Source organism: Aphelocoma coerulescens, chromosome 21 (genome assembly GCF_041296385.1).
Source record: "Aphelocoma coerulescens isolate FSJ_1873_10779 chromosome 21, UR_Acoe_1.0, whole genome shotgun sequence".
In the NCBI taxonomy this organism is placed as follows: Eukaryota; Metazoa; Chordata; class Aves; order Passeriformes; family Corvidae; genus Aphelocoma; species Aphelocoma coerulescens.
In genome coordinates, this window is record NC_091034.1 from 1,151,290 (window position 1) to 1,178,663 (window position 27,374).

At 59.5% G+C, this 27,374-nt stretch overlaps 1 protein-coding gene across 2 annotated transcripts in view; it reads left to right on the plus strand.

The window, feature by feature from the left end:
- Positions 1–205: 205 nt before the first annotated feature.
- ARHGEF10L (Rho guanine nucleotide exchange factor 10 like) overlaps positions 206–27,374 on the plus strand; it is a 63,357-nt gene continuing 36,188 nt past the window's right edge. The window contains exons 1-10 of one of the 2 annotated variants that reach the window (XM_069034705.1): positions 206–422; positions 8,817–8,888; positions 10,647–10,871; positions 10,970–10,997; positions 12,658–12,743; positions 14,130–14,213; positions 15,938–16,095; positions 20,004–20,120; positions 22,482–22,590; positions 25,024–25,130. In XM_069034705.1, the coding sequence (XP_068890806.1) occupies positions 8,864–8,888; positions 10,647–10,871; positions 10,970–10,997; positions 12,658–12,743; positions 14,130–14,213; positions 15,938–16,095; positions 20,004–20,120; positions 22,482–22,590; positions 25,024–25,130 (939 nt within the window). In that variant the 5' untranslated portion in view covers positions 206–422; positions 8,817–8,863. The remainder of the gene's footprint in view (positions 423–8,816; positions 8,889–10,646; positions 10,872–10,969; positions 10,998–12,657; positions 12,744–14,129; positions 14,214–15,937; positions 16,096–20,003; positions 20,121–22,481; positions 22,591–25,023; positions 25,131–27,374) is intronic. The other variant, XM_069034703.1, reaches the window with a different exon arrangement.

The window sequence follows — 27,374 nt, forward strand, 5'->3', positions numbered from 1 at the left end:
GAAAAACGCGGGAAAAACCTGGGGAAACCGCGGGAATTGCGCGGGAATTGCGCGGGAATTGCGCGCTGCGGCGGAAGGAGGGCGCAGAAATCCCGAACGGCCGCGCTCGGGGATCGCGGGGATCCTGGGAAGAGGAGGGGAAGGAAGAGGAGGAGGAGGAAGGGGAGGAGGGCGATGATGATTCCCAAATCCCGGCATCCCCCGCTCCGCCGCTGGAAGCGGCTCCGGGCCGGGCCCGCCGCTCCCGCCGCGCTTTGGGAATTCCCTGGGATCCCCCCGAGCCGGGGCAGCCCCCGGGCCGATCGCGGGATCCCGCGGAGGGGGCGCTTCCCGCCGGGATCGGGCGATTCCCACCGGGATCGGGCGATTCCCGGCGCCGCGCGGCCCATGCGGACACAAAGGAGCGGCCGCGGCCTGCCCAGGTCAGCACATTCCCGCTTTTCCTGCGCCCGCTTCCCAAAAATCCCTGGAGCCGCCCGGAAATCCCCAGGTCCGCCCCCACATCGCTCCCATCCAGCCCCAAATCCCAGGATCCAGCCCCCAAATCCCAGGATCCAGCCCCCAAATCTCAGGATCCCCAGAGGGGATCCCGGCGGGAGGAGCCCGCCCGGCTTTCCGTTCCCGCGGGAAAATTCCCAGTTTTTCCCTAAGGATTGGGATGATCAGCCCCAAAAACCGGGAATGCGAAGGGATCCCCCCCTCGGCAGCCGCCGCCCCCATTCCCGCCCCCATTCCTGCCCCATTCCCAAATCCCCCATTCCCGCCCCATTCCCGCCCCATTCCTGCCCCATTCCTGCCCCATTCCTGCCCCATTCCCGCCCCATTCCTGCCCCATTCCTGCCCCATTCCCGCCCCCATTCCTGCCCCATTCCTGCCCCATTCCCGCCCCATTCCCTCCCCATTCCCGCCCCATTCCTGCCCCATTCCCGCCCCCATTCCCACCCCCATTCCTGCCCCATTCCTGCCCCATTCCCGCCCCCATTCCCGCCCCCATTCCTGCCCCATTCCTGCCCCCATTCCCGCCCCATTCCTGCCCCATTCCTGCCCCATTCCCGCCCCCATTCCCACCCCCATTCCCGCCCCATTCCTGCCCCATTCCCGCCCCATTCCCAAATCCCCCATTCCTGCCCCATTCCCTCCCCATTCCCGCCCCATTCCCGCCCCCATTCCCGCCCCATTCCCGCCCCATTCCTGCCCCATTCCCGCCCCATTCCCGCCCCCATTCCCGTCCCCATTCCCAAATCCCCCATTCCTGCCCCATTCCTGCCCCATTCCTGCCCCATTCCCGCCCCATTCCTGCCCCATTCCCAAATCCCCCATTCCTGCCCCATTCCCGCCCCATTCCTGCCCCATTCCTGCCCCCATTCCCTCCCCCATTCCCGCCCCCATTCCTGCCCCATTCCCGCCCCATTCCCTCCCCATTCCCGCCCCCATTCCTGCCCCATTCCCGCCCCATTCCCTCCCCATTCCCGCCCCCATTCCTGCCCCATTCCTGCCCCCATTCCTGCCCCATTCCTGCCCCATTCCTGCCCCCATTCCCGCCCCATTCCCGCCCCCATTCCCGCCCCATTCCCGCCCCATTCCCAAATCCCCCAAACTCGGGGCTGTCCCCCCTTCCCGCGGGAATCCCGGCGCTGTTCCCGCTTTTCGGGGATTTTTGGGATAAGGAGGCACTGGGAGCCTTGGATGCCTCTGGAATCTTCCCCGCTGCTTCTGCTTGGGGTTTTCAGGAATTATTTGGGATTTAGGGGATGAGGAGGTGGCCAGGAGCGGGATTTGCCCCGAGAATTCCAGGGAAAAGGACGGGGAATGGGGCCGGAGGGGCAGAATTCCCGGGGTTTTCAGCGGGAATAAAATCAGGGATGGGGGGGGGGGGAGCTGGGATGCACCGGGAGCAGCTCCTGGGGCCGGATTGGGGGGAAGAGAAAGGGGATTTGGGGTAAATAAAGGGGATTTTGGGATAAATAAAGGGAATTTTGGGGCTAATAAAGGGAATTTTGAGGCTAATAAACGGAATTTTGGGATAAATAAAGGGAATTTTGAGATAGATAAAAGGAATTTTGGGATAAATAAAGGGAATTTTGGGATAGATAAAAGGAATTTTGGGAAAAATAAATGGAATTTTGGGGCTAATAAAGGGAATTTTGAGATAAAAGGGGATTTTGGGATCAATAAAGGGAATTTTGGGATAAATAAAGGGAATTTTGGGATAGATAAAAGGAATTTTGGGATAAATAAATGGAATTTTGGGGCTAATAAAGGGAATTTTGAGATAAAAGGGGATTTTGGGATAAATAAAGGGGATTTTGGGGCAAATAAAGGGAATTTTGGGATAGATAAAGGGGATTTTGAGATAAAGGGGAATTTTGGGGCAAATAAAAGGAATTTTGGGATAAATAAAGGGAATTTTGAGATAAAAGGGGATTTGGGGATCAATAAAGGATTTTGGGATAAATAAAGGGATTTTTGGGAAAAATAAAGGGAATTTTGGGATAGATAAAGGGAATTTTGAGATAAAAGGGAATTTTGGGGCAAATAAAGGGAATTTTGGGGCAAATAAAAGGAATTTTGGGATAAATGGAATTTTGAGATAAAAGGGGATTTTGGGATCGATAAAGGGGATTTTGGGATAAATAAAGGGAATTTTGGGGCTAATAAAGGGGATTTTGGGACAAATAAAGGGAACGTTGGGATAGATAAAGGGAATTTTGGGATAAATAAAGGGAATTTTGAGATAAAAGGGAATTTCGGGGCAAATAAAGGGAATTTTGGGGCAAATAAAAGGAATTTTGGGATAAATGGAATTTTGAGATAAAAGGGGATTTTGGGATCGATAAAGGGGATTTTGGGATAAATAAAGGGAATTTTGGGGCAAATAAAAGGAATTTTGGGATAAATAAAGGGAATTTTGGGATAAAAGGGGATTTTGGGATCAATAAAAGGAATTTTGGGATAAATAAAGGGAATTTTGGGGCTAATAAAGGGGATTTTGGGACAAATAAAGGGAACGTTGGGATAGATAAAGGGAATTTTGGGATAAATAAAGGGAATTTTGAGATAAAAGGGAATTTCGGGGCAAATAAAGGGAATTTTGGGGCAAATAAAAGGAATTTTGGGATAAATGGAATTTTGAGATAAAAGGGGATTTTGGGATCGATAAAGGGGATTTTGGGATAAATAAAGGGAATTTTGGGGCAAATAAAAGGAATTTTGGGATAAATAAAGGGAATTTTGGGATAAAAGGGGATTTTGGGATCAATAAAAGGAATTTTGGGATAAATAAAGGGAATTTTGGGGCTAATAAAGGGGATTTTGGGACAAATAAAGGGAACGTTGGGATAGATAAAGGGAATTTTGGGATAAATAAAGGGAATTTTGAGATAAAAGGGAATTTCGGGGCAAATAAAAGGAATTTTGGGATAAATGGAATTTTGAGATAAAAGGGGATTTTGGGATCGATAAAGGGATTTTTGGGGCAAATAAAGGGGATTTTGGGATAAATAAAGGGAATTTGGGGATAGATAAAGGGAATTTAGGGGCAAAGAAAGGGGATTTTGGGGTAAATAAAGGGAATTTTGGGATAAATAAAGAGAATATTTTTGGAAGATGAAGGAAATTTTTTGGGGCAAAAAAAAGGGATTTTTTGGGGCAAAGAAAGGGATTTTTGGGGCAAATAGAGGGGATTTGGGAGGCAAACAATGGGAATTGTTTAGGGAAAAAAAAAAGGATTTTTGGGGAAATAAAAGGGATTTTTTTGGGAAGATAAAGGGGATATTTGGGATAAAGAAATGGGATTCTTGAGGCTGAATAAAGAGGATTTTTTGGGGCCAAATAAAGGGGATTTGGGGGAAGAGAAAGGGAAATTTATTTGTCCTTTTTTCCCATGGGATTTTCATTTCCCAGGGATTTTCCCACGGAATTTTGATCCCCCTCCGTTTTCCCCCCGAGTTTTATTTTCCCACTCGTTCTGAAATGCGAATTTCGGGGTTTTCCCATTCCATCCCCATTTTCCGCCGGTTTTCCCGTCAAAGTTTGAATTTTCCCTTCGTTTTTCCGTCCCGTTCCCTTTTCCCCGCTTCCAATTTAATTTAATTTAATTTAATTTAATTTAATTTAATTTAATTTATTTCATGGATGATCCTAAGCCTTGGGATCCAGGGATTCCAGGATTCAGGGATTCAGAGATCCAGGGATCCAGGGATTCAGGGATCCAGGGATTCAGGGATTCAGAGATCCAGGGATTCAGGGATCTGGGAATTCAGGGATCCAGGGATTCAGGAATCCAGGGATTCAAGGGTTCAGGGATCCAGGGATCCAGGGATCCAGGGATTCAGGAATCCGGGAATTCAGGGATTCAGGGATCCAGGGATTCAGGGATCCAGAGATCCGGGAATTCAGGGATTCAGGGATTCAGAGATCCAGGGATTCAGGGATCCAGAGATCCAGGGATCCAGGGATTCAGAGATCCAGGGATCCAGGGATTCAGGAATTCAGGGATCCAGGGATTCAGGGATCCAGAGATTGAGAGATCTGGGAATTCAGGGATCCGGGAATTCAGGGATCCAGGGATCCAGGGATTCAGGAATTCAGGGATCCAGGGATACAGAGATCCAGAGATCCAGTGATTTAGGGATTCAGGAATTCAGGGATCCAGGGATTCAGGGATCCAGAGATTGAGAGATCTGGGAATTCAGGGATCCGGGAATTCAGGGATCCGGGAATTCAGGGATCCAGGGATCCAGGGATTCAGGAATCCAGGGATTGAGAGATCTGGGAATTCAGGGATCCGGGAATTCAGGGATTCAGGGATTCAGGGATCCAGGGATCCAGGGATTCAGGGATTCAGGGATCCAGGGACCATCCCAGCTCCCTCCGGAGCCCCCCGCGCCCTGGGAATACCAGGAATGAGCCTTGGGGCCAGGTGGGGCTGGAAAATTGGGAAAAGGAGGGAATTTGGGAGCACAAATCCCAAAGGTTGGGTCCCTCCCCTCCCCCTCATCCCAGAAAGAATTCCCAGTTCTTTATTCCCAGTTCTTTATTCCCAGTTATTTATTCCCGGTTCCTCATTCCTGGTTATTTATTCCCAGTTATTTATTCCCAAATAGTTATTCCTGGGATTAGCAGCGGGGCGGGGCCGATTCCCGGCCAGTACCACTGGGCTGGATCCCGGATTTCCCCCTGGGCTGGATCCCGGATTTCCCCCTGGGCTGGATCCCGGATTTCCCTCTGGGCTGGATCCCAGATTTCTCACTGGGATGGATCCTGGCTTTCCCTCTGGGCTGAATCCCGGATTTTCCTCTGGGCTGGATCCCGGATTTCCCCCTGGGCTGGATCCCGGATTTCCCCCTGGGCTGGATCCCAGATTTCCCCCTGGGCTGGATCCCAGATTTCCCACTGGGATGGATCCCGGATTTCCCTCTGGGATGGATCCCGGATTTCCCCCTGGGCTGGATCCCAGATTTCCCACTGGGATGGATCCTGGATTTCCCTCTGGGCTGGATCCCAGATTTCCCACTGGGATGGATCCTGGATTTCCCTCTGGGCTGGATCCCGGATTTCCCACTGGGCTGGATGCTGGATTTCCCACCTGGATGGATCCCAGATTTCCCTCTGGGCTGGATCCCGGATTTCCCACTGGGCTGGATGCTGGATTTCCCACCTGGATGGATCCCAGATTTCCCTCTGGGCTGGATCCCGGATTTCCCTCGGGCTGGATCCCAGATTTCCCACTGGGATGGATCCTGGATTTCCCTCTGGGCTGGATCCCGGATTTCCCACTGGGCTGGATCCTGGATTTCCCACCTGGATGGATCCCAGATTTCCCTCTGGGCTGGATCCCGGATTTCCCACTGGGCTGGATGCTGGATTTCCCACCTGGATGGATCCCAGATTTCCCTCTGGGCTGGATCCCGGATTTCCCTCGGGCTGGATCCCGGATTTCCCACTGGGATGGATCCTGATTTCCCACTGGGATGGATCCCGGATTTCCCTCGGGCTGGATCCCAGATTTCCTACTGGGATGGATCCTGGATTTCCCTCTGGGCTGGATCCCAGATTTCCCTCTGGGCTGGATCCCAAATTTCCCTGTGGGATGGATCCTGGATTTCCCCCGGGGCTGGATCCCGGATTTCCCACCCAGATGGATCCTGGATTTCCCTCTGGGCTGGATCCCAGATTTCCCTCTGGGATGGATCCTGGGTTTTCCACCCAGATGGATCCCGGATTTCCCACCCGGATGCATCCCAGGTTTCCGGCCGCCCTTCCCACTCCCTGCTCCGATCCCGGCGGGGTCGGGATGGCTCCGGATGTGCCGGGAAGGGCTCGGGATGATCCCGGTGCGGAGCTGGCAGCAGCCGCCCCCGGCCGCAGCCGCGGTGCCGGGGATAAAAATATCCCGGGATAAAAATATCCTGGGATAAAAATATCCCGGGATAAAAATATCCCGGGATCGGGAGCGGCCGGGGCCGGCCCGGGGGGTTTGGATCCGTCCGGCTGCTCCCGTTCCCAGCGGGAAGAGCCGGGGCCTCCTCGGGAATCCCCATCCCTGGGGATTGTTCCCCGTTCCTTGGGATGGTTCCCCATTCCCTGGGATGATTCCCCATTCCTTGGGATCGTTCCCCATTCCTTGGGATGAATCCCCCATTCCTTGGGATGATTCCCCATTCCTTGGGATGGTTCCCCATCCCTGGGGATTGTTCCCCATTCCCTGGGATCGTTCCCCATTCCTTGGGATCGTTCTCCATTCCCGGGGATTGTTCCCCATTCCTTGGGATGATTCCCCCATTCCTTGGGACTGTTCCCCATTCCCGGGGATTGTTCCCCATTCCCTGGGATGGTTCCCCATTCCCTGGGATTGTTCCCCATTCCCTGGGATGATTCCCCATTCCTTGGGATTGTTCCCCATTCCCTGGAATTGTTCCCCATTCCCTGGGATGAATCCCCCATTCCCTGGAATTGTTCCCCATTCCCGGGGATTGTTCCCCATTCCTTGGGATGAATCCCCCATTCCTTGGGATTGTTCCCATTCCTTGGGATGATTCCCCATTCCTTGGGATGATTCCCCCATTCCCTGGAATTGTTCCCCATTCCCTGGGATGAATCCCCCATTCCCTGGAATTGTTCCCCATTCCCGGGGATTGTTCCCCATTCCCTGGGATCGTTCCCCATTCCCTGGGATTGTTCCCCATTCCTTGGGATGATTCCCCCATTCCCTGGGATGATTCCCCATTCCCTGGAATTGTTCCCCATTCCTTGGGATTGTTCCCCATTCCTTCGGATTGTTCCCCATTCCCTGGGATGATTCCCCCATTCCCTGGGATCGTTCCCCATTCCCTGGGATTGTTCCCCATTCCCTGGGATCGTTCCCCATTCCTTGGGATGATTCCCCATTCCCTGGGATGATTCCCCATTCCCGGGGATTGTTTCCCATTCCCGGGGATGATTCCCCCATTCCTTGGGATTGTTCCCCATTCCCTGGGATTGTTCCCCATTCCTTGGGATCGTCCCCCATTCCCTGGGATCGTTCCCCATTCCCTGGGATGATTCCCCCATTCCTTGGGATTGTTCCCCATTCCCTGGGATTGTTCCCCATTCCCTGGGATGATTCCCCATTCCCTGGGATTGTTCCCCATTCCCTGGGATGATTCCCCCATTCCCTGGGATCGTTCCCCATTCCCTGGGATGATTCCCCATTCCCTGGGATTGTTCCCCATTCCCACATCCCGGCCTTCTCCCCAATCCCGAGTTTCCCGTCCCTCTTTATTCCCACAGACCCCCGGCAGCTCCCGGGGATCCCCATTCCCGAGGATCTTCTCCCATCCCCCCCCATCCTTGGATTTCCCCCTTTTCCTGGAGTCCATCCCATTTTTCCCTCATCCCACGGGATCCCGGGATGTTTCCGCCCTCCGGGAAGAATCCCCTTTTTCCATGGAAAAATCCCGCCCCGAGGGTTCCTCTGGAGGCGCTGGGAGCTGAGCTTTTCCCGGGATAAAATTGGGATCGGCCGCGATTCCCGCCCTGGGAGAGGGATCCAGAGCGGAAAGGGGCCAGATCCGGGGCAGATCCTTTTCCCAAGGATTCCCAACTTTGCTGCAGAAACCGGGAATTCGCTGTGTCCCGGGAATCCTCGGCTCCGCAGCTGCTCCTGGGATTTGGGGGTTCTTCTCCTGGGATTTTGGGAATTCTGCTCCCGTTTTTTTTGTGGATTCATCTCCAGGTTTTTGGGGATTCTTCTCCTGGGATTTTGGGAATTCTGCTCCCGGTTTTGTGGGAATTCTTCTCCCATTTTTTGGTGGATTCTCCTGGGGTTTTGTGGCTTCATCTGCCGTGTTTTTCGGGATTCATCTCCTGGTTTTTGGGGATTCTCCCCCTGGAATTCCCGGGTTCCCGTGGATTCCTGGCCTGGTTTCTGTGCATCCGCAGGGAGAATTCCCAGGTTGGGTGAGCCGGGAGAGGTTCCCACTCCACAAAGAGAATTCCAGGAGGGAAAACCCCAACCTTTCCCGGGATTTTTCTCCGGGATCATCCCTTGGCAACGGGAGCCTTCCCAAGGCTCCGACCTTCCCGACCTCCCCGGTGCCCTCCAGGTGCCCCCGGATTTCCGGGCGGATGCTCCATCGATCCCATGGATCGATCCCGGCCGGCTCCCGGCGCTTCCCCGGGAGCAGGATCCGCCTTTTCCCGGGATAAGCTCTCCCTGAGCCCGTTCCCGCTCTGCCGGCGCCGGCTCCGTCCCGCCGGGAGCCTCCCGGAGCTTTTCCAGGGCTGGATTTGGGGCCGAGGCCCCTTTCCCGAGCCCTTTTCCCTGTTTTCCGCAGGAACGCCCCGGGAGCGGCTCCGGGCGGAGCAGCCGGGCCCCCCCGCCATGGCCTCGCCCCCGCCCGCAGCAGGTACTGCCAGCCCCGGGATCTGGGAATGCCGGGAATCCCCTGGGAATGCCGGGAGTCCCCTGGGAATGCCCTGGGAATCCCCTGGGAATCGCGGGAATCCGGGGCCGGGGCGGGAAGGAGGGAGCAGCACCCGGGGTATCCCGGCTGGATTCGCTGGGATCGGGAATGCGGAGGGGCCGTTGGATCCCGGGGTTCGGGGGGAGCTGATCCCGATCTCTGTCCCCCTCCTTCCATCCCATCCCCTCCATCCCATCCCCTCCCTTCCATCCCCTTTTCCATCCCCTTTTCCATCCCCTCCATCCCCTCCATCCCATCCCCTCCCTCCATCCCCTCCCCTCGATCCCCTCCATCCCCTCCATCCCCTTTTCCATCCCCTCCATCCCCTTTTCCATCCCCTCCATCCCCTCCCTCCATTCCCTCCTTCCCATCCCCTCCATCCCTTCCATCCCCTTTTCCATCCCTTCCATCCCCTTTTCCATCTCCTCCCTCCCTTTTCCATCCCCTCCATCCCCTTTTCCCTCCTCTCCATCCCCCCCCTCCATCGCCCTTTTCCGTCCTCCAATTCCATCCCCTTCTCCCTCCTTCCCCATCCCCTTCCCCGTTTCTCTCCATCCCCTTCCCCGTTTCTCTCCATCCCCCTTTTCCATCTCCTCCCTCCCCCTCTCCTCCATTTCCCTCTCCCTCCCTCCATTCCCCTTCTCCTGTTCCATTTCCATCCCCTTTTTCCTCTTCCGTCTCTTCCATCTCCCTTCTCTCCCTCCATCCCCTTTTTCTCTTCCTTCCTCCCTTCTCCTCCTCCATCTCATCCCCTGCTCCTTCTCCATCCCATTTTTCCTCCATCTCCCTCCATCCCCTTTTCCTCCCCCTCCCGCTCCATCCCTTTTCTCCTTTTCCTTCTCCCTTTCCCTCCTCTCCCTCAATCCCCCTGCTCCTCCTCCATCTCCATCCCCTGCTCCTCCTCCTCCTCCTCCCTCCCTTTTCCATTCCCTCCCTCCCTTTCCCATCTTCTCCATCCCTTTCCCATTTCCTTCATCCCTTTTCCATCTCCTCCTCCTCCTCCCTCCCTTTTCCATCCCCTCCCTCCCTTTTCCACCTCCTCCATCCCTTTTCCTTCCCCTCCATCCCCTTTTCCATCTCCTCCATCCCTTTCCCATCTTCTCCATCCCTTTCCCATTTCCTTCATCCCTTTTCCATCTCCTCCATCTCCTCCCTCCCTTTTCCATCTTCTCCATCCCTTTTTCCATCTCCTCCTCCTCCTCCATCCCTTTTCCATCTCCTCCCTCCCTTTTCCATCTCCTCCTCCTCCCTCCCTTTTTCCATCTCCTCCTCCTCCTCCATCCCTTTTCCATCCCCTCCCTCCCTTTCCCATCTCCTCCCTCCCTTTCCCATCTTCTCCATCCCCTTTTCCTTCTCCTCCTCCTCCATCACTTTCCCATCTCCTCCATCCCTTTTCCATTTCCTTCATCCCCTTTTCCATCCCCTCCATCCCCTTTTCCATTTCCTCCCTCCCTTTTCCATCTCCTCCCTCCCTTTTCCATCTTCTCCATCCCCTTTTCCTTCTCCATCTCCTCCATCCCTTTTCCACCTCCTCCATCCCTTTTTCCATCTCCTCCATCCCTTTCCCGTCTCCTCCCTCCCTTTTCCATCTCCTCCATCTCCTCCCTCCCTTTCCCATCCCCTCCATCCCCCTTTTCCCCATCCCCGTTTCCCGTTCTCCCGGTGCCCATTCCATGTTTTCCGTGCCCGTTCCCGGTGCAGGATGTGCCCCGGATCCCCCCAGCCCCCCGGGCACGGAGGAGCTGGGCCAGGCCTTCGACTTCGAGGACACTGAGGAGGAGGAGGAGGAGGAGGAGGAGGAGGAGGATTCGGGAGCCGACCCCGGAGCCGATGCCGACCCCGGAGCCGATCCCGACCCCGGAGCCGATCCCGGTGCTGCCGTGGCTCTCCAGGCGCCCCCGCGCCGGCGGCGCACGCCCGGCTCCGGTGAGGAGCGTTCCCGGTATTCCCGGGGCCGATTCCCGGCGTTCCCGGCGTGTCCCGGGGGTGCCAATCCCGCTTCTCTTTGCTTTCCTTCCCCGCAGACGGGCTGGGCCCGGAGACCCAGGAAGGGTGAGTGGGATCGGGGGGAGTTTAGTGGGATTTCCATGGAGTTTCCTTGGGGTTCTGATGGGATTTGAGGGGTTTAGTGGGATTTCCATGGAGTTTCCTTGGGGTTCCTGTGGGATTTGGGGGGTTTAGTGGGATTTCCATGGAGTTTCCTTGGGGTTCCTGTGGGATTTGGGGGGTTTAGTGGGATTTCCATGGAGTCTGGGGGGTTCCTGTGGGATCTGGGGGGTTTAGTGGGATTTCCATGGAGTTTCCTTGAGGTTCCTGTGGGATCTGGGGGAGTTTAGTGGGATTTCCAGGGAATTCTGGTGGGATCTGGGGGGTTTAGTGGGATTTCCATGGAGTCTGGGGGCTTTCATGGAGTTTCCTTGGGGTTCCTGTGGGATTTGGGGGGTTTAGTGGGATTTCCATGGAGTTTCCTTGGGGCTCCTGTGGGATCTGGGGGAGTTTAGTGGGATTTCCAGGGAATTCTGGTGGGATTTGGGGGGTTTAGTGGGATTTCCATGGAGTTTCCTTGGGGTTCCCGTGGGATTTGAGGGGTTTAGTGGGATTTCCATGGAGTTTCCTTAGGGTTCTTGTGGGATTTGGGGGGTTTAGTGGGATTTCCATGGAGTCTGGGGGGTTCCGTGGAGTTTCCATGGGATTCCTGTGGGATTTGGGGGGTTTAGTGGGATTTCCATGGAGTCTGGGGGCTTTCATGGAGTTTCCTTGGGGTTCCTGTGGGATTTGGGGGGTTTAGTGGGATTTCCATGGAATTTCCTTGGGGCTCCTGTGGGATCTGGGGGAGTTTAGTGGGATTTCCAGGGAATTCTGGTGGGATTTGAGGGGTTTAGTGGGATTTCCATGGAGTTTCCTTGGGGTTCCTGTGGGATTTGAGGGGTTTAGTGGGACTTCCATGGAATTTCCTTGGGGTTCTGATGGGATTTGAGGGGTTTAGTGGGATTTCCATGGAGTTTGGGGAGTTCAGTGGAGTTTCCATGGGGTTCCTGTGGGATCTGGGGGGTTTAGTGGGATTTCCATGGAGTTTCCTTGGGGTTCCTTTGGGATCTGGGGGAGTTTAGTGGGATTTCCATGGAGTTTCCTTGGGGTTCCCATGGGATTTGAGGGGTTTAGTGGGATTTCCATGGAGTTTCCTTGGGGTTCTGATGGAATTTGAGGGGTTTAGTGGGATTTCCAGGGAATTCTGGTGAGATTTCAGAGGTTTGGTGAGAATTCCAGGGAATTCTGCTGGGATTTGGGGGTTTAGTGGAATTTCCCAGGAGTTTTGGGGGTTCTGATGGGATTTCGGAGGATTTGGTGGCATTTCCAGGGCTTCCAGGAGGTTCTGGTGGGAATTCTGGGAGTGCTGGTGGGATTTTGGCTCCCTGGATGGGTCGTGGGGCTCCGTCCCCTCCGCTGCCGTGCCTCAGTTTCCCCAACCTCTCCCCATTCCCGAGTTCCAAGCAGGAGAACTCCGGGATTTTGGGATCTTTCCCACATCCCTGAGAAGCTGGGATGGCCCCAAATCCCGGGATGCCGAGGGGCAGAGGGGGCTGGAATGGGATGGATTTTGTTCCTGGGATACGAATGGGGGTGGGAACTTTGGGGGCGCCCGATCCCGAGGGATTTGCCCCTGATCCCGAGGGATTTTTCCCTGGAATGCTGCCTGAGCCCGTTCCCGCAGGCTCCCGGCGCGGGTGAGCAATGGAGAGGCCGGAGGAGATTCCCAAATCCGGAACCGCACCTGGAAGAGGGAGAGCATCTGCCGAGGTGGGGGAAATGTGGGATAACCCCCTGGAAAACCTCTGGGTACCCCTGGGATACCCCTGGATACCCCCTGGATACCCCCTGGATACCCCTGGAACACCCCTGGGACACCCCTGGTTACCCCCTGGATACCCCCTGGGATAACCCTGGGATACCCCTGGATACCCCTGGATACTCCTGGATACCCCTGGATACCCCTGGGATACCCTGGGACGCCCCTCGGATACCCCTGGATACTTCTGGGATACACCTGGATACCCCTGGATACTCCTGGATACCCCTGGATACTCCTGGGATACACCTGGATACCCCTGGATACTCCTGGATACCCCTGGGACACCCCTGGGACACCCCTGGGATAATCCTGGGATACCCCTGGATACCCATGGGATACCCCTGGGATACCCCTGGATACCCCTGGGATACTCCTGGGATACCTCTGGGACACCCCTGGATACCCCTGGGATACCCCTGGGACACCCCTGGGATACTCCTGGATACCCCTGGGATAATCCTGGGATACTCCTGGGATACCCCTGGGACACCCCTGGGATACCCCTGGATACCCCTGGGATACACCTGGGATACCCCTGGATACCCCTGGATACTCCTGGGATACACCTGGGATACTCCTGGGATACCTCTGGGATACCCCTGGATACCCCTGGGATACCCCTGGATACCCCTGGGACACCCCTGGGATAATCCTGGGATACTCCTGGGATACTCCTGGGATTCCCCTGGATACCCTGGGATACCTCTGGGATACCTCTGGGATACCCCTGGATACCCCTGGGATACCCCTGGGATAATCCTGGGATACCCCTGGATACCCATGGGATACCCCTGGGATAATCCTGGGATACTCCTGGGATACCCCTGGGATACCCCTGGGACACCCCTGGGATACCCCTGGATACCCCTGGGATACACCTGGGATACCCCTGGATACCCCTGGATACTCCTGGGATACACCTGGGATACACCTGGGATGCACCTGGATACCCCTGGATACCCCTGGGATACACCTGGGATACCCCTGGATACCCCTGGATACTCCTGGGATACACCTGGGATACACCTGGGATGCACCTGGATACCCCCTGGATAACCCCTGGGTACCCCGGATACTCCTGGATACCCCTGGGACAGCCCTGGGATACCCCCGGATACCCCTGGGATACCCCCTGGGATACACCTGGATACCCCTGGATACTCCTGGATACCCCTGGGACACCCCTGGGACACCCCTGGGATAATCCTGGGATACTCCTGGGATAATCCTGGGATACTCCTGGGATACCCCTGGGATACCCCAGGCCGGGTTTGGGAAGGGATTCCCGTCCCGCCGGATCCGGGGATGCCGATCCCGCTGCCGGCCTTTTCCAGGGGATCGTTTCTCCTTCCCGGAGGTGGAGCCCGAGGTCATCTACGACGACGTTCCCTGTGAGGGGCCGGACACGGAGCAGGACGGTACGGAACGGCCTCTTCCCGCTTTTCCAGAGCCTGATCCCACAGGAACGGCCTCTTCCCGCTTTTCCAGAGCCTGATCCCACAGGAACGGCCTCTTCCCGCTTTTCCAGAGCCTGATCCCACGGGAACGGCCTCTTCCCGCTTTTCCAGGCCCTGATCCCACAGGAACGGCCTCTTCCCGCTTTTCCAGGCCTCGATCCCACGGGAACGGCCTCTTCCCGCTTTTCCAGAGCCTGATCCCACGGGAGCGGCCTCTTCCCACTTTTCCAGAGCCTGATCCCACAGGAACGGCCTCTTCCCGCTTTTCCAGAGCCTGATCCCACGGGAACGGCCTCTTCCCGCTTTTCCAGGCCCTGATCCCACGGGAACGGCCTCTTCCCGCTTTTCCAGAGCCTGATCCCATGGGAACGGCCTCTTCCCGCTTTTCCAGGCCCCGATCCCACGGGAACGGCCTCTTCCTGCTTTTCCAGAGCCTGATCCCACAGGAACGGCCTCTTCCCGCTTTTCCACAGCCTGATCCCACGGGAACGGCCTCTTCCCGCTTTTCCACAGCCTGATCCCACGGGAACGGCCTCTTCCCGCTTTTCCAGAGCCTGATCCCACGGGAACGGCCTCTTCCCGCTTTTCCAGAGCCTGATCCCACGGGAACGGCCTCTTCCTGCTTTTCCAGGCCCCGATCCCATGGGAACGGCCTCTTCCCGCTTTTCCAGGCCCTGATCCCACGGGAACGGCCTCTTCCCGCTTTTCCAGAGCCTGATCCCACGGGAACGGCCTCTTCCCGCTTTTCCAGGCCCCGATCCCACAGGAACGGCCTCTTCCCGCTTTTCCAGAGCCTGATCCCATGGGAACGGCCTCTTCCTGCTTTTCCAGGCCCCGATCCCACGGGAATGGCCTTTTCCCACTTTTCCAGGCCGCCCATCCCGTTTTCCATCGGGAAGGGGATCCCATCCCCCAGGAGGCTGCGGCCGGGGATCCCCCTGGGAACCGCTGGGATTTGGGGGGGCCGGAGCCGCTCCCTGAGGAGCCGCGGGACCCTGAGGAGTGGGGAATTTGGGAATTCGGGAATTCGGGAATTCTGCCCTGAGATCCCACAACTCCCAAAATCCCCCTTCCCTTCCTTTTCCCTCCTCCCCCCGTGCCCTCCCCATTCCCATCCCCCGGGAAGATGAGCCCCCCCCCAGTTCCGTCCATCCCGGAGCGCTCCCGGCTCCGTCCTGTGCACGTCGAGCCGGGATGGGAGCACTGGGAGCAGTGGGATGAGCTGGGATGGGAGCACTGGGATGAGCCGGGATGGGAGCAGCGGGATGAGCCGGGATGGGAGCACTGGGAGCACTGGGATGAGCCGCGATGGGAGCAGCGGGAGCAGTGGGATGAGCCGGGATGGGAGCAGCGGGAGCAGTGGGATGAGCTGGGATGGGAGCACTGGGAGCCACGGGATGAGCTGGGATGGGAGCGCTGGGATGAGCTGGGATGGGAGGGTCAGGAGCAGCGGGATGAGCCGGGATGGGAGCAGCGGATGAGCCGGGATGGGAGCACTGGGAGCAGCGGGATGAGCTGGGATGGGAGCGCTGGGAGCCACAGGATGAGCTGGGATGGAGCACTGGGAGCAGTGGGATGAGCTGGGATGGAGCACCGGGAGCCACGGGATGAGCTGGGATGGGAGCACCGGGATGAGCCGGGATGGAGCACCGGGAGCCACGGGATGATTTGGGGCTGTGCCGCAGGGCCGGGGCCGATCCGCGGGGACGGAGCGCAGCCGGAGCCGGAGCCGGAGCTGGGCTGGAGCTCCAGCGACTTCGAGAGCTACAGCGACGGAGAGTCCGGAGAGGAATCCCGGCGGGAAGCGGAGCCGGCCAAGCAGCGCGCGGCCTTCCAGCCCAAGGTATCCGTCTGGGAATGGTTATCCGTCCTTCCTTCCATCCTTCCGTCCTTCCGTCCTTCTGTCTGTCCATCCATCCATCCATCCATGGCTCCATCCATCCCTGTGTCCATCCATCCATCCATCCATCCATCCCTCTCTCCATCCCTCCATCCATCCATCCATCCCTCCATCCCTGTGTCCGTCCATCCATCCATCCATCCCTCCATCCATCCATCCATCCCTCCCTCCCTCCATCCATCCATCCATCCATCCCTGTGTCCGTCCATCCATCCATCCATCCATCCATCCATCCATCCATCCATCCATCCATCCATCCCTCCCTCCATCCATCCATCCATCCATCCCTCCATCCATCCCTCCCTCCCTCCATCCATCCATCCATCCATCCATCCATCCCTCCATCCATCCATCCATCCCTCCCTCCCTCCATCCATCCATCCATCCATCCATCCATCCATCCATCCCTGTGTCCGTCCATCCATCCCTCCATCCATCCATCCATCCCTCCCTCCCTCCATCCATCCATCCATCCATCCATCCATCCATCCATCCATCCCTGTGTCCGTCCATCCATCCATCCATCCATCCATCCATCCATCCATCCATCCATCCATCCATCCCTCCATCCATCCCTCCAGCCCAAGGTATCCATCCCGGGAATTCTCATCCCTCCTTTGGAATCCCCATCCTTCCAGCCCAAGGTATCCCTGCCTTGGACTCCCTCATCCTCCTCCCATCCTTTGGAATTCTCATCCCTCCCTCCAGCCCCATCCCTCCTTTGGAATCCGCACCCGTCCCGGAAATCCCCACCCCTCCATTCCAAGGTATCCAACCTCTGGGAATTCTCATCCCTCCTTTGGAATTCTCATCCCTCCATTCCAAGGTATCCATTCTTTTGGGAATCTTCATCCCCCCCTTGGAACCCCCATGCCCCCCCGGGAATCCCCATCCCTGCAGCCCAAGGTATCCCTCCCTTTGGAATCCTCATCCCGGCTTTTCCCGGGATTTGCCGCTCTGGAGGCACCGGAGCACCTGCTGCAGCTGCTGCGTTTTCCCTGGAATTTCCTTCCTCCTTCCCTCCTTCCCTGGGGATTTCCTCCCCCTGGAGCCTCTCCCTGCCTTTCCCTGCTCCCGCTGCATTCCCGCTCCATCCCAGCCGGAATTTCGGGATGATTCCCCCTGTTTCGAGCCTCTCCCTGCCCGTCCCCGCTCCATCCTGGCCGGGATTCCGGGCTGTGCCGCTCCGGGGCGATTCCTCCTGGGTTTGAGCCTTTCCCTGCTGCATCCCGGCTGGAATTTCGGGATGATTTCTCCCATCTTTGAGCCTCTCCCTGCTCCTGCTGCATTCCCTGCTCCTGCTGCATTCCCTGCTCCATCCTCGCTCCTGCTCCATCCCCGCTCCATCCCCGCTCCATCCCCGCTCCCATTCCCGCTCCATCCCCACTCCATCCCCGCTCCATCCCCGCTCCATCCCTGCTCCATCCCTGCTCCATTCCCGCTCCATCCCTGCTCCATCCCCGCTCCATCCCCGCTCCATTCCCGCTCCATTCCCGCTCCATCCCCTCTCCATCTCCGCTCCATTCCCGCTCCATCCCCGCTCCATCCCCGCTCCATCCCCACTCCATCCCCGCTCCATCCCCGCTCCATTCCCTGCTCCATTCCTGCTCCATCCCCGCTCCATCCCCGCTCCATCCCCACTCCATCCCCTGCTCCAGCCCCGCTCCGTCCCCGCTCCATCCCCGCTCCATCCCCACTCCATCCCTGCTCCATCCCCACTCCATCCCCGCTCCATGCCCGCTCCGTCCCCGCTCCATCCCCGCTCCATCCCCGCTCCATCCCCGCTCCATCCCCGCTCCATCCCTGCTCCCGCTCCATCCCCTGCTCCATCCCCGCTCCATCCCCTGCTCCATCCCCGCTCCATCCCCGCTCCATCCCTGCTCCCGCTCCATCCCCTGCTCCATCCCCGCTCCATCCCTGCTCCATCCCCGCTCCATCCCCGCTCCATCCCTGCTCCCGCTCCATCCCCGCTCCATCCCCGCTCCATCCCCGCTCCATCCCCGCTCCATCCCTGCTCCCGCTCCATCCCCTACTCCATCCCCGCTCCATGCCCGCTCCGTCCCCGCTCCATCCCCGCTCCATTCCCGCTCCATCCCTGCTCCATCCCTGCTCCATCCCTGCTCCATCCCCGCTCCATCCCCTGCTCCATTCCCTGCTCCATCCCCTGCTCCATCCCCGCTCCATCCCCGCTCCATTCCCGCTCCATCCCCGCTCCATCCCTGCTCCATCCCCTGCTCCATCCCCTGCTCCATCCCCGCTCCATCCCTGCTCCCGCTCCATCCCCGCTCCATCCCTGCTCCTGCTCCATCCCCGCTCCATGCCCACTCCGTCCCCACTCCATCCCTGCTCCTGCTCCATCCCCGCTCCATCCCCGCTCCATCCCCGCTCCATTCCCTGCTCCATGCCCGCTCCATCCCCACTCCATGCCCGCTCCATGCCCACTCCATGCCCACTCCATGCCCGCTCCATCCCCGCTCCATCCCCGCTCCATCCCCGCTCCCGCTCCATCCCCGCTCCATCCCTGCTCCATGCCCACTCCATCCCTGCTCCATGCCCGCTCCATGCCCGCTCCGTGCCGGCCGGGATCGGGATGCGCCGCGCTCCGGGTGATGTGTGCTGTGTTTGTGTTGCCGCTGCCGGATCTCCGCTCTTCCTCCTGCTCTGATCCTGCTGCTGCTCCTGCTCCTGATCCTGATCCTGCTCCTGCTGCTGCTGCTGCTGCTCCTGCTGCTGCTGCTGCTCCTGATCCTGCTCCTGCTGCTCCTGCTCCTGATCCTGGTCCTGCTCCTGATTCTGCTGCTCCTGCTGCTGCTCCTGATCCTGATCCTGCTCCTGCTGCTGCTGCTCCTGCTCCTGCTGCTGCTGCTGATCCTGCTCCTGCTGCTCCTGCTCCTGATCCTGGTCCTGCTCCTGATTCTGCTGCTCCTGCTGCTGCTCCTGCTGCTGATCCTGCTGCTAATCCTGATCCTGCTCCTGATCCTGCTCCTGATCCTGCTCCTGCTCCTGTTCCTGCTCCTGATTCTGCTGCTCCTGCTGCTTCTCCTGATCCTGATCCTGCTGATCCTGATCCTGATCCTGCTGCTGCTCCTCCTGATCCTGCTGCTGCTGCTGCTGCTCCTGATCCTGCTCCTGATCCTGCTCCTGATCCTGCTGCTGCTGCTGCTGCTCCTGATCCTGCTCCTGTTCCTGATCCTGCTCCTGATCCTGATCCTGCTCCTGATCCTGCTGCTGCTCCTGCTGCTCCTGCTCCTCCTGCTGCTGCTCCTGCTCCTGATCCTGCTGATCCTGCTCCTGCTCCTGATCCTGCTGCTCCTGCTGCTTCTCCTGATCCTGATCCTGCTGCTCCTGCTCCTGATCCTGCTGCTGCTCCCGATCCTGCTGCTGCTCCTCCTGATCCTGCTCCTTCTGCTGCTCCTGCTGCTCCTCCTGCTCCTCCTGCTCCTGCTCCTCCTGCTCCTCCTGCTGCTGCTGCTCCTGCTCCTCGTGATCCTGCTGCTCCTGCTGCTCCTGCTCCTTCTGCTCCTGCTGCTCCTCCTGCTCCTCCTGCTGCTCCTGCTCCTCCTGATCCTGCTGCTCCTCCTGCTCCTCCTGCTGCTCCTGCTCCTCCTGCTGCTGCTGCTCCTCTTGATCCTGCTCCTCCTGCTGCTGCTGCTCCTGCTGCTCCTGCTGCTCCTGCTTCTCCTGATCCTGCTGCTCCTCCTGCTCCTCCTCCTCCTGCTCCTGCTGCTGCTCCTGCTCCTCCTGATCCTGCTGCTCCTCCTGCTCCTCCTGCTCCTGCTCCTCCTGCTGCTCCTGCTCCTCCTGCTCCTCCTGCTGCTGCTCCTGCTGCTGCTGCTTTGCTGCGGGCTCAGCTCTCTCCGGACCTCCGTAAGCTCCGGCAGAAATGCGCCAGGACTAAGCGGGACCTCCTGGCGCTCAGAGTTGGGGGGAAGGAGATGCACGAGCTGAAGCACAAATGCGACTGGAAGGTACCTCCCGCCCCGCATCCCGCTCTTCCCAGAATTCCCGGTGCGGCGGGGGCGGGGACGGGGGGGAAAACCCCCTCGTGGGATCCCGTCCGGGCTGAGCTCGTCCCGTTCCGTGCCCCGCTCCCGAAGAACACCGGCCCGGCCGTCGGAATTCCGGGCTTTTCTTGGGAAGGGAGTTCGGAGCACGCCGGGAGAGAGGGATCCCAGGAGGGGCTGGTACGGGAGGAGAGGAGGAGGAAGGAAGGGGAAGGGAAGGGGAATTTTGGGAGTTGTGGGATCTTAGTGCGGAGCCTTTCCCGCCCTGCGCCGTCCCAGCTGGAACTCCAGGGGCTGGGATTTGGGGTGAAACGCTGGGATTTGGGGTGAAACGCTGGGATTTGGGGTGAAGCACTGGGATTTGGGGTAAAACAGTGGGATTTGGAGTGAAACGCTGGGATTTAGGATGAAATTCTGGGATTTGGAGGGAAACGCTGGGATTGGGGTGAAACACTGGGATTTGGGGCAAAAGGCTGGGATTTGGGGTAAAACAGTGGGATTTGGGATGAAACGGGGATTTGGAGTGAAACACTGGGATTTGGGATTAAGCACTGGGATTTGGGGTAAAACAGCGGGATTTGGGATGAAACGGGGGGATTTAGGATGAAACGCTGGGATTTGGGATAAAACAGTGGGATTTGGAGTGAAACGCTGGGATTTGGGCAGTGAAACGCTGGGATTTGGGGTGAAACAGTGGGACTGAGGATAAAACAGTGGGATTTGGGGTAAAACGCTGGGATTTGGCTGTGAAATGCTGGGATTTAGGATAAAACAGTGGGATTTGGAGTCAAACACTGGGATTTAGGATAAAAAACTGGGATTTGGAATAAAACGCTGGGATTTGGGGTGAAACACTGGGATTTGGAGTCAAACGCTGGGATTTGGAGTCAAATGCTGGGATTTAGGATAAACCGCTGGAATTTGGGATAAACCGCTGGGATTTGGGGTGAACCGCTGGGATTTGGGATAAACCGCTGGGATTTGGGGTGAACCGCTGGGATTTGGGATAAACCGCTGGGATTTGGGGTGAACCGCTGGGATTTGGGCAGTGAAAGGCCCATCCCCCTCCCTTCCTCTCCCACGCATCCAATCCCGGCCCAGGGAAGGGACGGCTCCGCTCCCGCTCCCTTCCCGGGCTGCGCTCGGCTCTGCTGCACGATCCCGCTTCGGCCGCTTGCCAGTCCTCGGATCCGGGAGGGATCCGGGAGGGATCCTGCTGGGATCCTGCTGGGATCCTGCTGGGATCGATCCTGCCGGGATCCCGGGGTGCCCCGCCTGTGCCTGCTGCTCCCGCCTGTGGGGGAAAACAGGGAACGGCGCTCCACGGATGTTCCCGAGGCGGAGCCGGATCCGGCCGGCGATCCCGGGGCTGCCCTGAGCTTCCCAATCCCTGATCCCTGCGATCCCTGATCCCCGATCCCTGATCCCCGATCCATGATCCTGGATCCCTCATCCCCAATCCCTGATCCCCGAGCCCTGATCCTGGATCCCGGATCCCCAATCCCCGATCCTTGCGATCCCTGCGATCCCTGATCCCTGATCCCTGCGATCCCTGCGATCCCCGATCCCCAATCCCCGATCCCTGATCCCCAATCCCTGATCCCTGATTCCTGATCCCTGATCTCAGATCCCCAATCCCCGATCCCTGATCCCTGATCCCTGATTCCTGCGATCTCTGCGATCCCTGATCCTGGATCCCTGCAATGCCTGATCCTGGATCCCTGATCCCCAATCCCCGATCTCTGATCTCCGATCTTGGATCCCTGATCCCCAATCCCCAATCCCAAATCCCTGATCCTGGATCCCCGATCCCTGATCTCTGATCCCCGATCCTGGATCCCTGATCCCCAATCCCCGATCCCTGATCCCCGATCCCTGATTCCCAATCCCCGATCCCTGATCCTCGATCCCTGATTCCCAATCCCCAATCCCTAATCCCCGATCCCTGATTCCCAATCCCCGATCCCTGATCCTGGATCCCTGATCCCCAATCCCCGATCCCTGATCCTGGATCCCTGATCCCCAATCCCCGATCCCTGATCCCCGATCCCTGATTCCCAATCCCCGATCTTGGATCCCTGATCCCCAATCCCCGATCCTTGATCCCCGATCCCTGATTCCCAATCCCCAATCCCCGATCCTGGATCCCTGATCCCCGATCTCTGATCCCTGATCCTGGATCCCTGATCCCCAATCCCCGATCCCTGATCCCCGATCCCTGATTCCCAATCCCGGATCCCTGATCCCCGATCCTGGATCCCCGATCCCTGATTCCCGATCCCCGATCCCTGATCCCGGATCCCTGATCCCGGATCCCGTTCCCAGATGTCGCAGCTGATGCGGGCGGCGCGGAGCGGCACCAAGGACGGGCTGGAGAAGACGCGGATGGCGGTGATGAGGAAGGTGACGTTCCTGCAGCGCCGGGAGAACCCAGGTGAGCGGGAAGCCCCAGCCGGAGCCCCTGGAGAGGGCGGATTCCAGGGAATCCTCATCCCGCTCACCTCCTCCCGTTTTTTCCCGGATTATTCCCGGCCTTTTCAGCTTTCCCGGTGCCGTTCCCGCTCCCAGCTCGCTCCTTTTATCCTTGTGGGATAAAGCAGCGGCTGCCCCCAGCAGCACCGCGGTGTCCTTGGGTTTTTCCTTCAGGATTTTTTTCCCTGAATTCCCAATCCCGGGGGGTTCCCTGTCCTGCAGGGAATGAGGAGCGCAGGGAGGCCCCAGGTGAGCGGGAAGCCCCACCCAGAGCCCCTGGAGAGGGCGGATTCCAGGGAATCCTCATCCCGCTCACCTCCTCCCGTTTTTTCCCGGATTATTCCCGGCGTTTTCAGCTTCCCTGTGGCTGTTCCCACTCTCTGGGAACTCTCTCCTTGCTCCGAGCATTTTTTGGGATAAACCAGCGACTACCCCCTGGGTGTGCTTGGGTTTCTCCCTGGGGATTTTCCCCTGAATTCCCAAATCCCGGGGCTTTCCCTGTCCCGCAGAGGACGGGGAGCGCAGGAGGAGGGCGGCCGAGGCGGAGAAGCCGCCGCGCTCCCGCCGCGGCTCCCGGCTTTCCCCGGAGCTCCGGAGGGGAGGTACGATCCCGCTGGGCCGCCCCGCGCCCGGAGCTTCCCGAGGGATCCGCCGCGCGTGTCCCGGCGCTCCCGCATGGCTTTGGGGCGCGGGGATCCCGGCACGGCGAGAAGGAGCCGCGGGCGGCGGCGAGCCCGGCCCAAATTGGGGAAGGAAAAGGTCCCGGAGCTGGCAGCGCCCTCCCCGCAGCCCTTCCCTTCCTTCCCTTCCTTCCCTCCCTTCCCGCCCTCCGCTCCCGGCTCTGGGCAGCCCGGGATGGGGCCGGGGCCATGTGGAGCCGGCGGCCGCGCTCCCGGCCCGACCCGGCCCTGCCTCGCTCGCCCTCCTCCTCCTCGGCTGCTTCGGCCTCGGGTAAGGGCTCCGCGCTCCGCCGCTTCCCGCTTCTCCTCCGCTCCCGGCTCCTTTTCCCGTTTCCCGCTGGCTTGGAGCGAGGCCGGGGCGCTGTTCCCACATCCCGGGCGGATTTTTGGGATGGGAACCCTCCCTGTCCCCTCCCTGTCCCCTCCCTGTCCCCTCCCTGCGGTGCCGGCCTGGTCCCCACTCAGGCGCTTCCCACTTCTCCTCCGCTCCCGGCTCCTTTTCCCAGCTCCTTTTCCCGTTTCCCGCTGGCTTGGAGCGAGGCCGAGGCGCTGTTCCCACATCCCGGGTGGATTTTGGGATGGGGACCCTCCCTGTCCCCTCCCTGTCCCCTCCCTGCGGCGCTGGCCTGGTCCCCACTCTGGCGCTTCCCACTTTTCCTCTGCTCCCGGCTCCTCTTCCCAAATCCCAGCATTTGGGATTGGGGGACGGCGGCTGAACCCCGCGCGCTGTGCCTGCACATCCCTCACCCCGGGATTTGTGGGATCGCGGCTGAGCTGCGCTTCCCGGCGCTTCCCGGGACTCACTTCCCGGCTGGCTTGGAGCGAGGCCGAGGCGCTGTTCCCACATCCCGGGCGGATTTTGGGATGGGGACCCTCCCTGTCCCCTCTGTGTGGTGCTGGCCCCATCCCTGATCCAGCACTTCCCACTTTTCCCCTGCTCCCGGCTCCTTTTCCCGTTTCCGGCTGGCTTGGAGCGAGGCCGGGGCGCTGTTCCCACATCCCAGGCGGATTTTTGGGATGGGGACCCTTCCTGTCCCCTTCCTGTCCCCTCCCTGTCCCCTCCCTGTCCCCTCCCTGTCCCCTCCCTGCGGTGCCGGCCTGGTCCCCACTCTGGCGCTTCCCACTTCTCCTCCGCTCCCGGCTCCTTTTCCCGGCTCCTTTTCCCGTTTCCCGCTGGCTTGGAGCGAGGCCGAGGCGCTGTTCCCACATCCCGGGTGGATTTTGGGATGGGGACCCTCCCTGTCCTCTCCCTGTCCCCTCCCTGTCCCCTCCCTGTCCCCTCCCTGCGGCGCCGGCCTGGTCCCCACTCAGGCGCTTCCCACTTCTCCTCCGCTCCCGGCTCCTTTTCCCGTTTCCCGCTGGCTTGGAGTGAGGCTGAGGCGCTGTTCCCACATCCCGGGCGGATTTTTGGGATGGGGACCCTCCCTGTCCTCTCCCTGTCCCCTCCCTGCCGTCCCCAATCCCACCGGACTCATGCTGGTGGCTCCGGAGGCACTCGGGATACCGGGAGCACCGGCAGCACCGGGAGCAGCGGGAGCACCGGGTAACACCGGGAGCACCGGCAGCACCAGCTGCACTGGGAGCACCGGCAGCACTGGGAACACCAGGAGCACCGGGAGCACCGGGACGCGCCTCCGTTGCCGCTCCGGAGGCAGAGCCGTTCCCGGTGGCCCCGGCGCGGCTCCGCGTGGCAGCGGCTGCTGCTGTGCCCGCAGGGGACTCGGAGGACGAGGACACCGGATTCCTGGAGGTCACCGTATCCGACGCCAAGCACCCCCCGCCCGAGCTGGGCCCCATGCCCGACGGGCTGAGCCCGCAGCAGGTGCGGGGTCCGGCGCCGATCGGGGATTTCCGGGGGTTTGGGATCGGGGATTTCCGGGGCTCTCCGGGGGTTTGGGATCGGGGATTTCCGGGGCTCTCCGGGGGTTTGGGATCGGGGATTTCCGGGGGTCTGGGATCGGGGCTCTCCGAGGATCTCAGAGGGTCTGGGATCAGGGCTCTCCAGGGATCTCAGAGGGTCTGGGATCGGGGCTCTCCGAGGATCTCAGAGGGTCTGGGATCAGGGCTCTCCAGGGATCTCAGAGGGTCTGGGATCGGGGCTCTCCGAGGATCTCAGAGGGTCTGGGATCAGGGCTCTCCAGGGATCTCAGAGGGTCTGGGATCGGAGATTTCCGGGGCTCTCCGGGGGTCTGGGATCGGGGCTCTCCAGGGATCTCAGAGGGTCTGGGATCGGGGATTTCCGGGGCTCTCCGGGGGTTTGGGATCGGGGCTCTCCGGGGGTCTGGGATCGGGGCTCTCCATGGGATCTCAGAGGGTCTGGGATTGGGGCTCTCCGGGGGTCTGGGATCGGGGCTCTCCGTGGGTCTCAGAGGGTCTGGGATCGGGGCTCTCCAGGGATCTCAGAGGGTCTGGGATCGGGGCTCTTGGGGGATCTCAGAGGGTCTGGGATCAGGGCTCTCCATGGGTCTCAGAGGGTCTGTGATCGGGGCTCTCAGAGGATCTGGGATCAGGGCTCTCTGAGTCTCTCCGGCGATTTGGGATCGGGGATCTCCAGGGATCTCAGGGGATTTGGGACTGGGGCTCTCCAGGGATCTGGGATTGAGGCTCTCTGGGGATTTGGGATCGGGGCTCTCCGTGGCTCTCCGGGGATTTGGGATTGGGGCTCTCCGGGGGTCTGTGATCGGGGCTCTCCGGGGGTTTGGGATCGGGGCTCTCTGAGTCTCTCCGGCAATTTGGGATCGGGGTTCTCCAGGGATCTCAGAGGATCTGGGATCGGGGCTCTCTGAGTCTCTCTGGTGATTTGGGATCGGGGCTCTCCAGGGATCTCAGAGGGTTTGGGATTGGGGCTCTCCGGGGATCTGCGACCAGGGATCTCCAGGGGTGTGGGATTGGGGCTTACCTGGGATTTGGGATCGGGGCTCTCTGGGGGTCTGGGATTGGGGCTCTCAGGGGATTTGGGATTGGGGTTCTCCAGGGATCTGGGATTGGGGCTCTCCGGGGATTTGGGATCGGGGCTCTCCGGGGCTCTCTGGGGGTCTGCGATCGGGGCTCTCAGAGGATCTGGGACTGGGGCGCTCCAGGGGCCTGGGATCGGGGCTCTCCGGGGATTTGGGACTGGGGCTCTCCGGGAATTTGGGATTGGGACTCTCCGGGGATTTGGGATTGAGGCTCTCTGGGAATTTGGGATTGGGACTCTCCGGGAATTTGGGATTGAGGCTCTCTGGGAATTTCGGATTGGGGGCTCTCTAGGGATCTGGGATCAAGGCTTATCTGGGATTTGGGATCGGGGCTCTCCGGGGGTCTGGGATTGGGGCTTTCTGGGGATTTGGGATCAGGGCTCTCCGGGGATCTGGGATTGGGGCTCTCCGGGGATTTGTTACCGGGGCTCTCCGGGGATCTGGGATCAGGGCTCCCCCGGGATTTGTTACCGGGGCTTTCCGGGGATCTGGGATCGGGACGCAGCTTCCCGCGGGCCCCGTGGTTGAGCAACGGGGGAAAGGCCGAGTCAGCAAAAACGGCACCGCTGAGTCAGCGCTTCCGCTGGGCTGGGGTTGGTTCCCTTTTCCTGGGATTTGGGGTTGGGGCGTCACAGCTGAGCCCCACAGGCTGGGCCTGCACTTCCCCAATCCCGGGATTTGGGATCACGGCTGGGCCTGCACTTCCCCCAATCCCAGGATTTGGGATCACGGCTGTGCCTGCCCCTCCCCGATCCCATTATTCGGGATCACGGCTGTGCCTGCCCCTCCCCGATCCTGGGATTTGGGATCACGGCTGTGCCTGCACTTGCCCCAATCCCTGGATTTGGGATCACAGCTGTGCCTGCACTTCCCTCAATCCCTGGATTTGGGATCATGGCTGTGCCTGCGTTTCCCCCGATCCCGTTATTCGGGATCATGGCTGTGCCTGCCCCTCCCCGATCCTGGGATTTGGGATCACGGCTGTGCCTGCCCCTCCCCTCATCCCTGGATTTGGGATCACGGCTGTGCCTGCCCCTCCCCTCATCCCTGGATTTGGGATCGCGGCTGTGCCTGCCCCTCCTCTCATCCCGTTATTTGGGATCATGGCT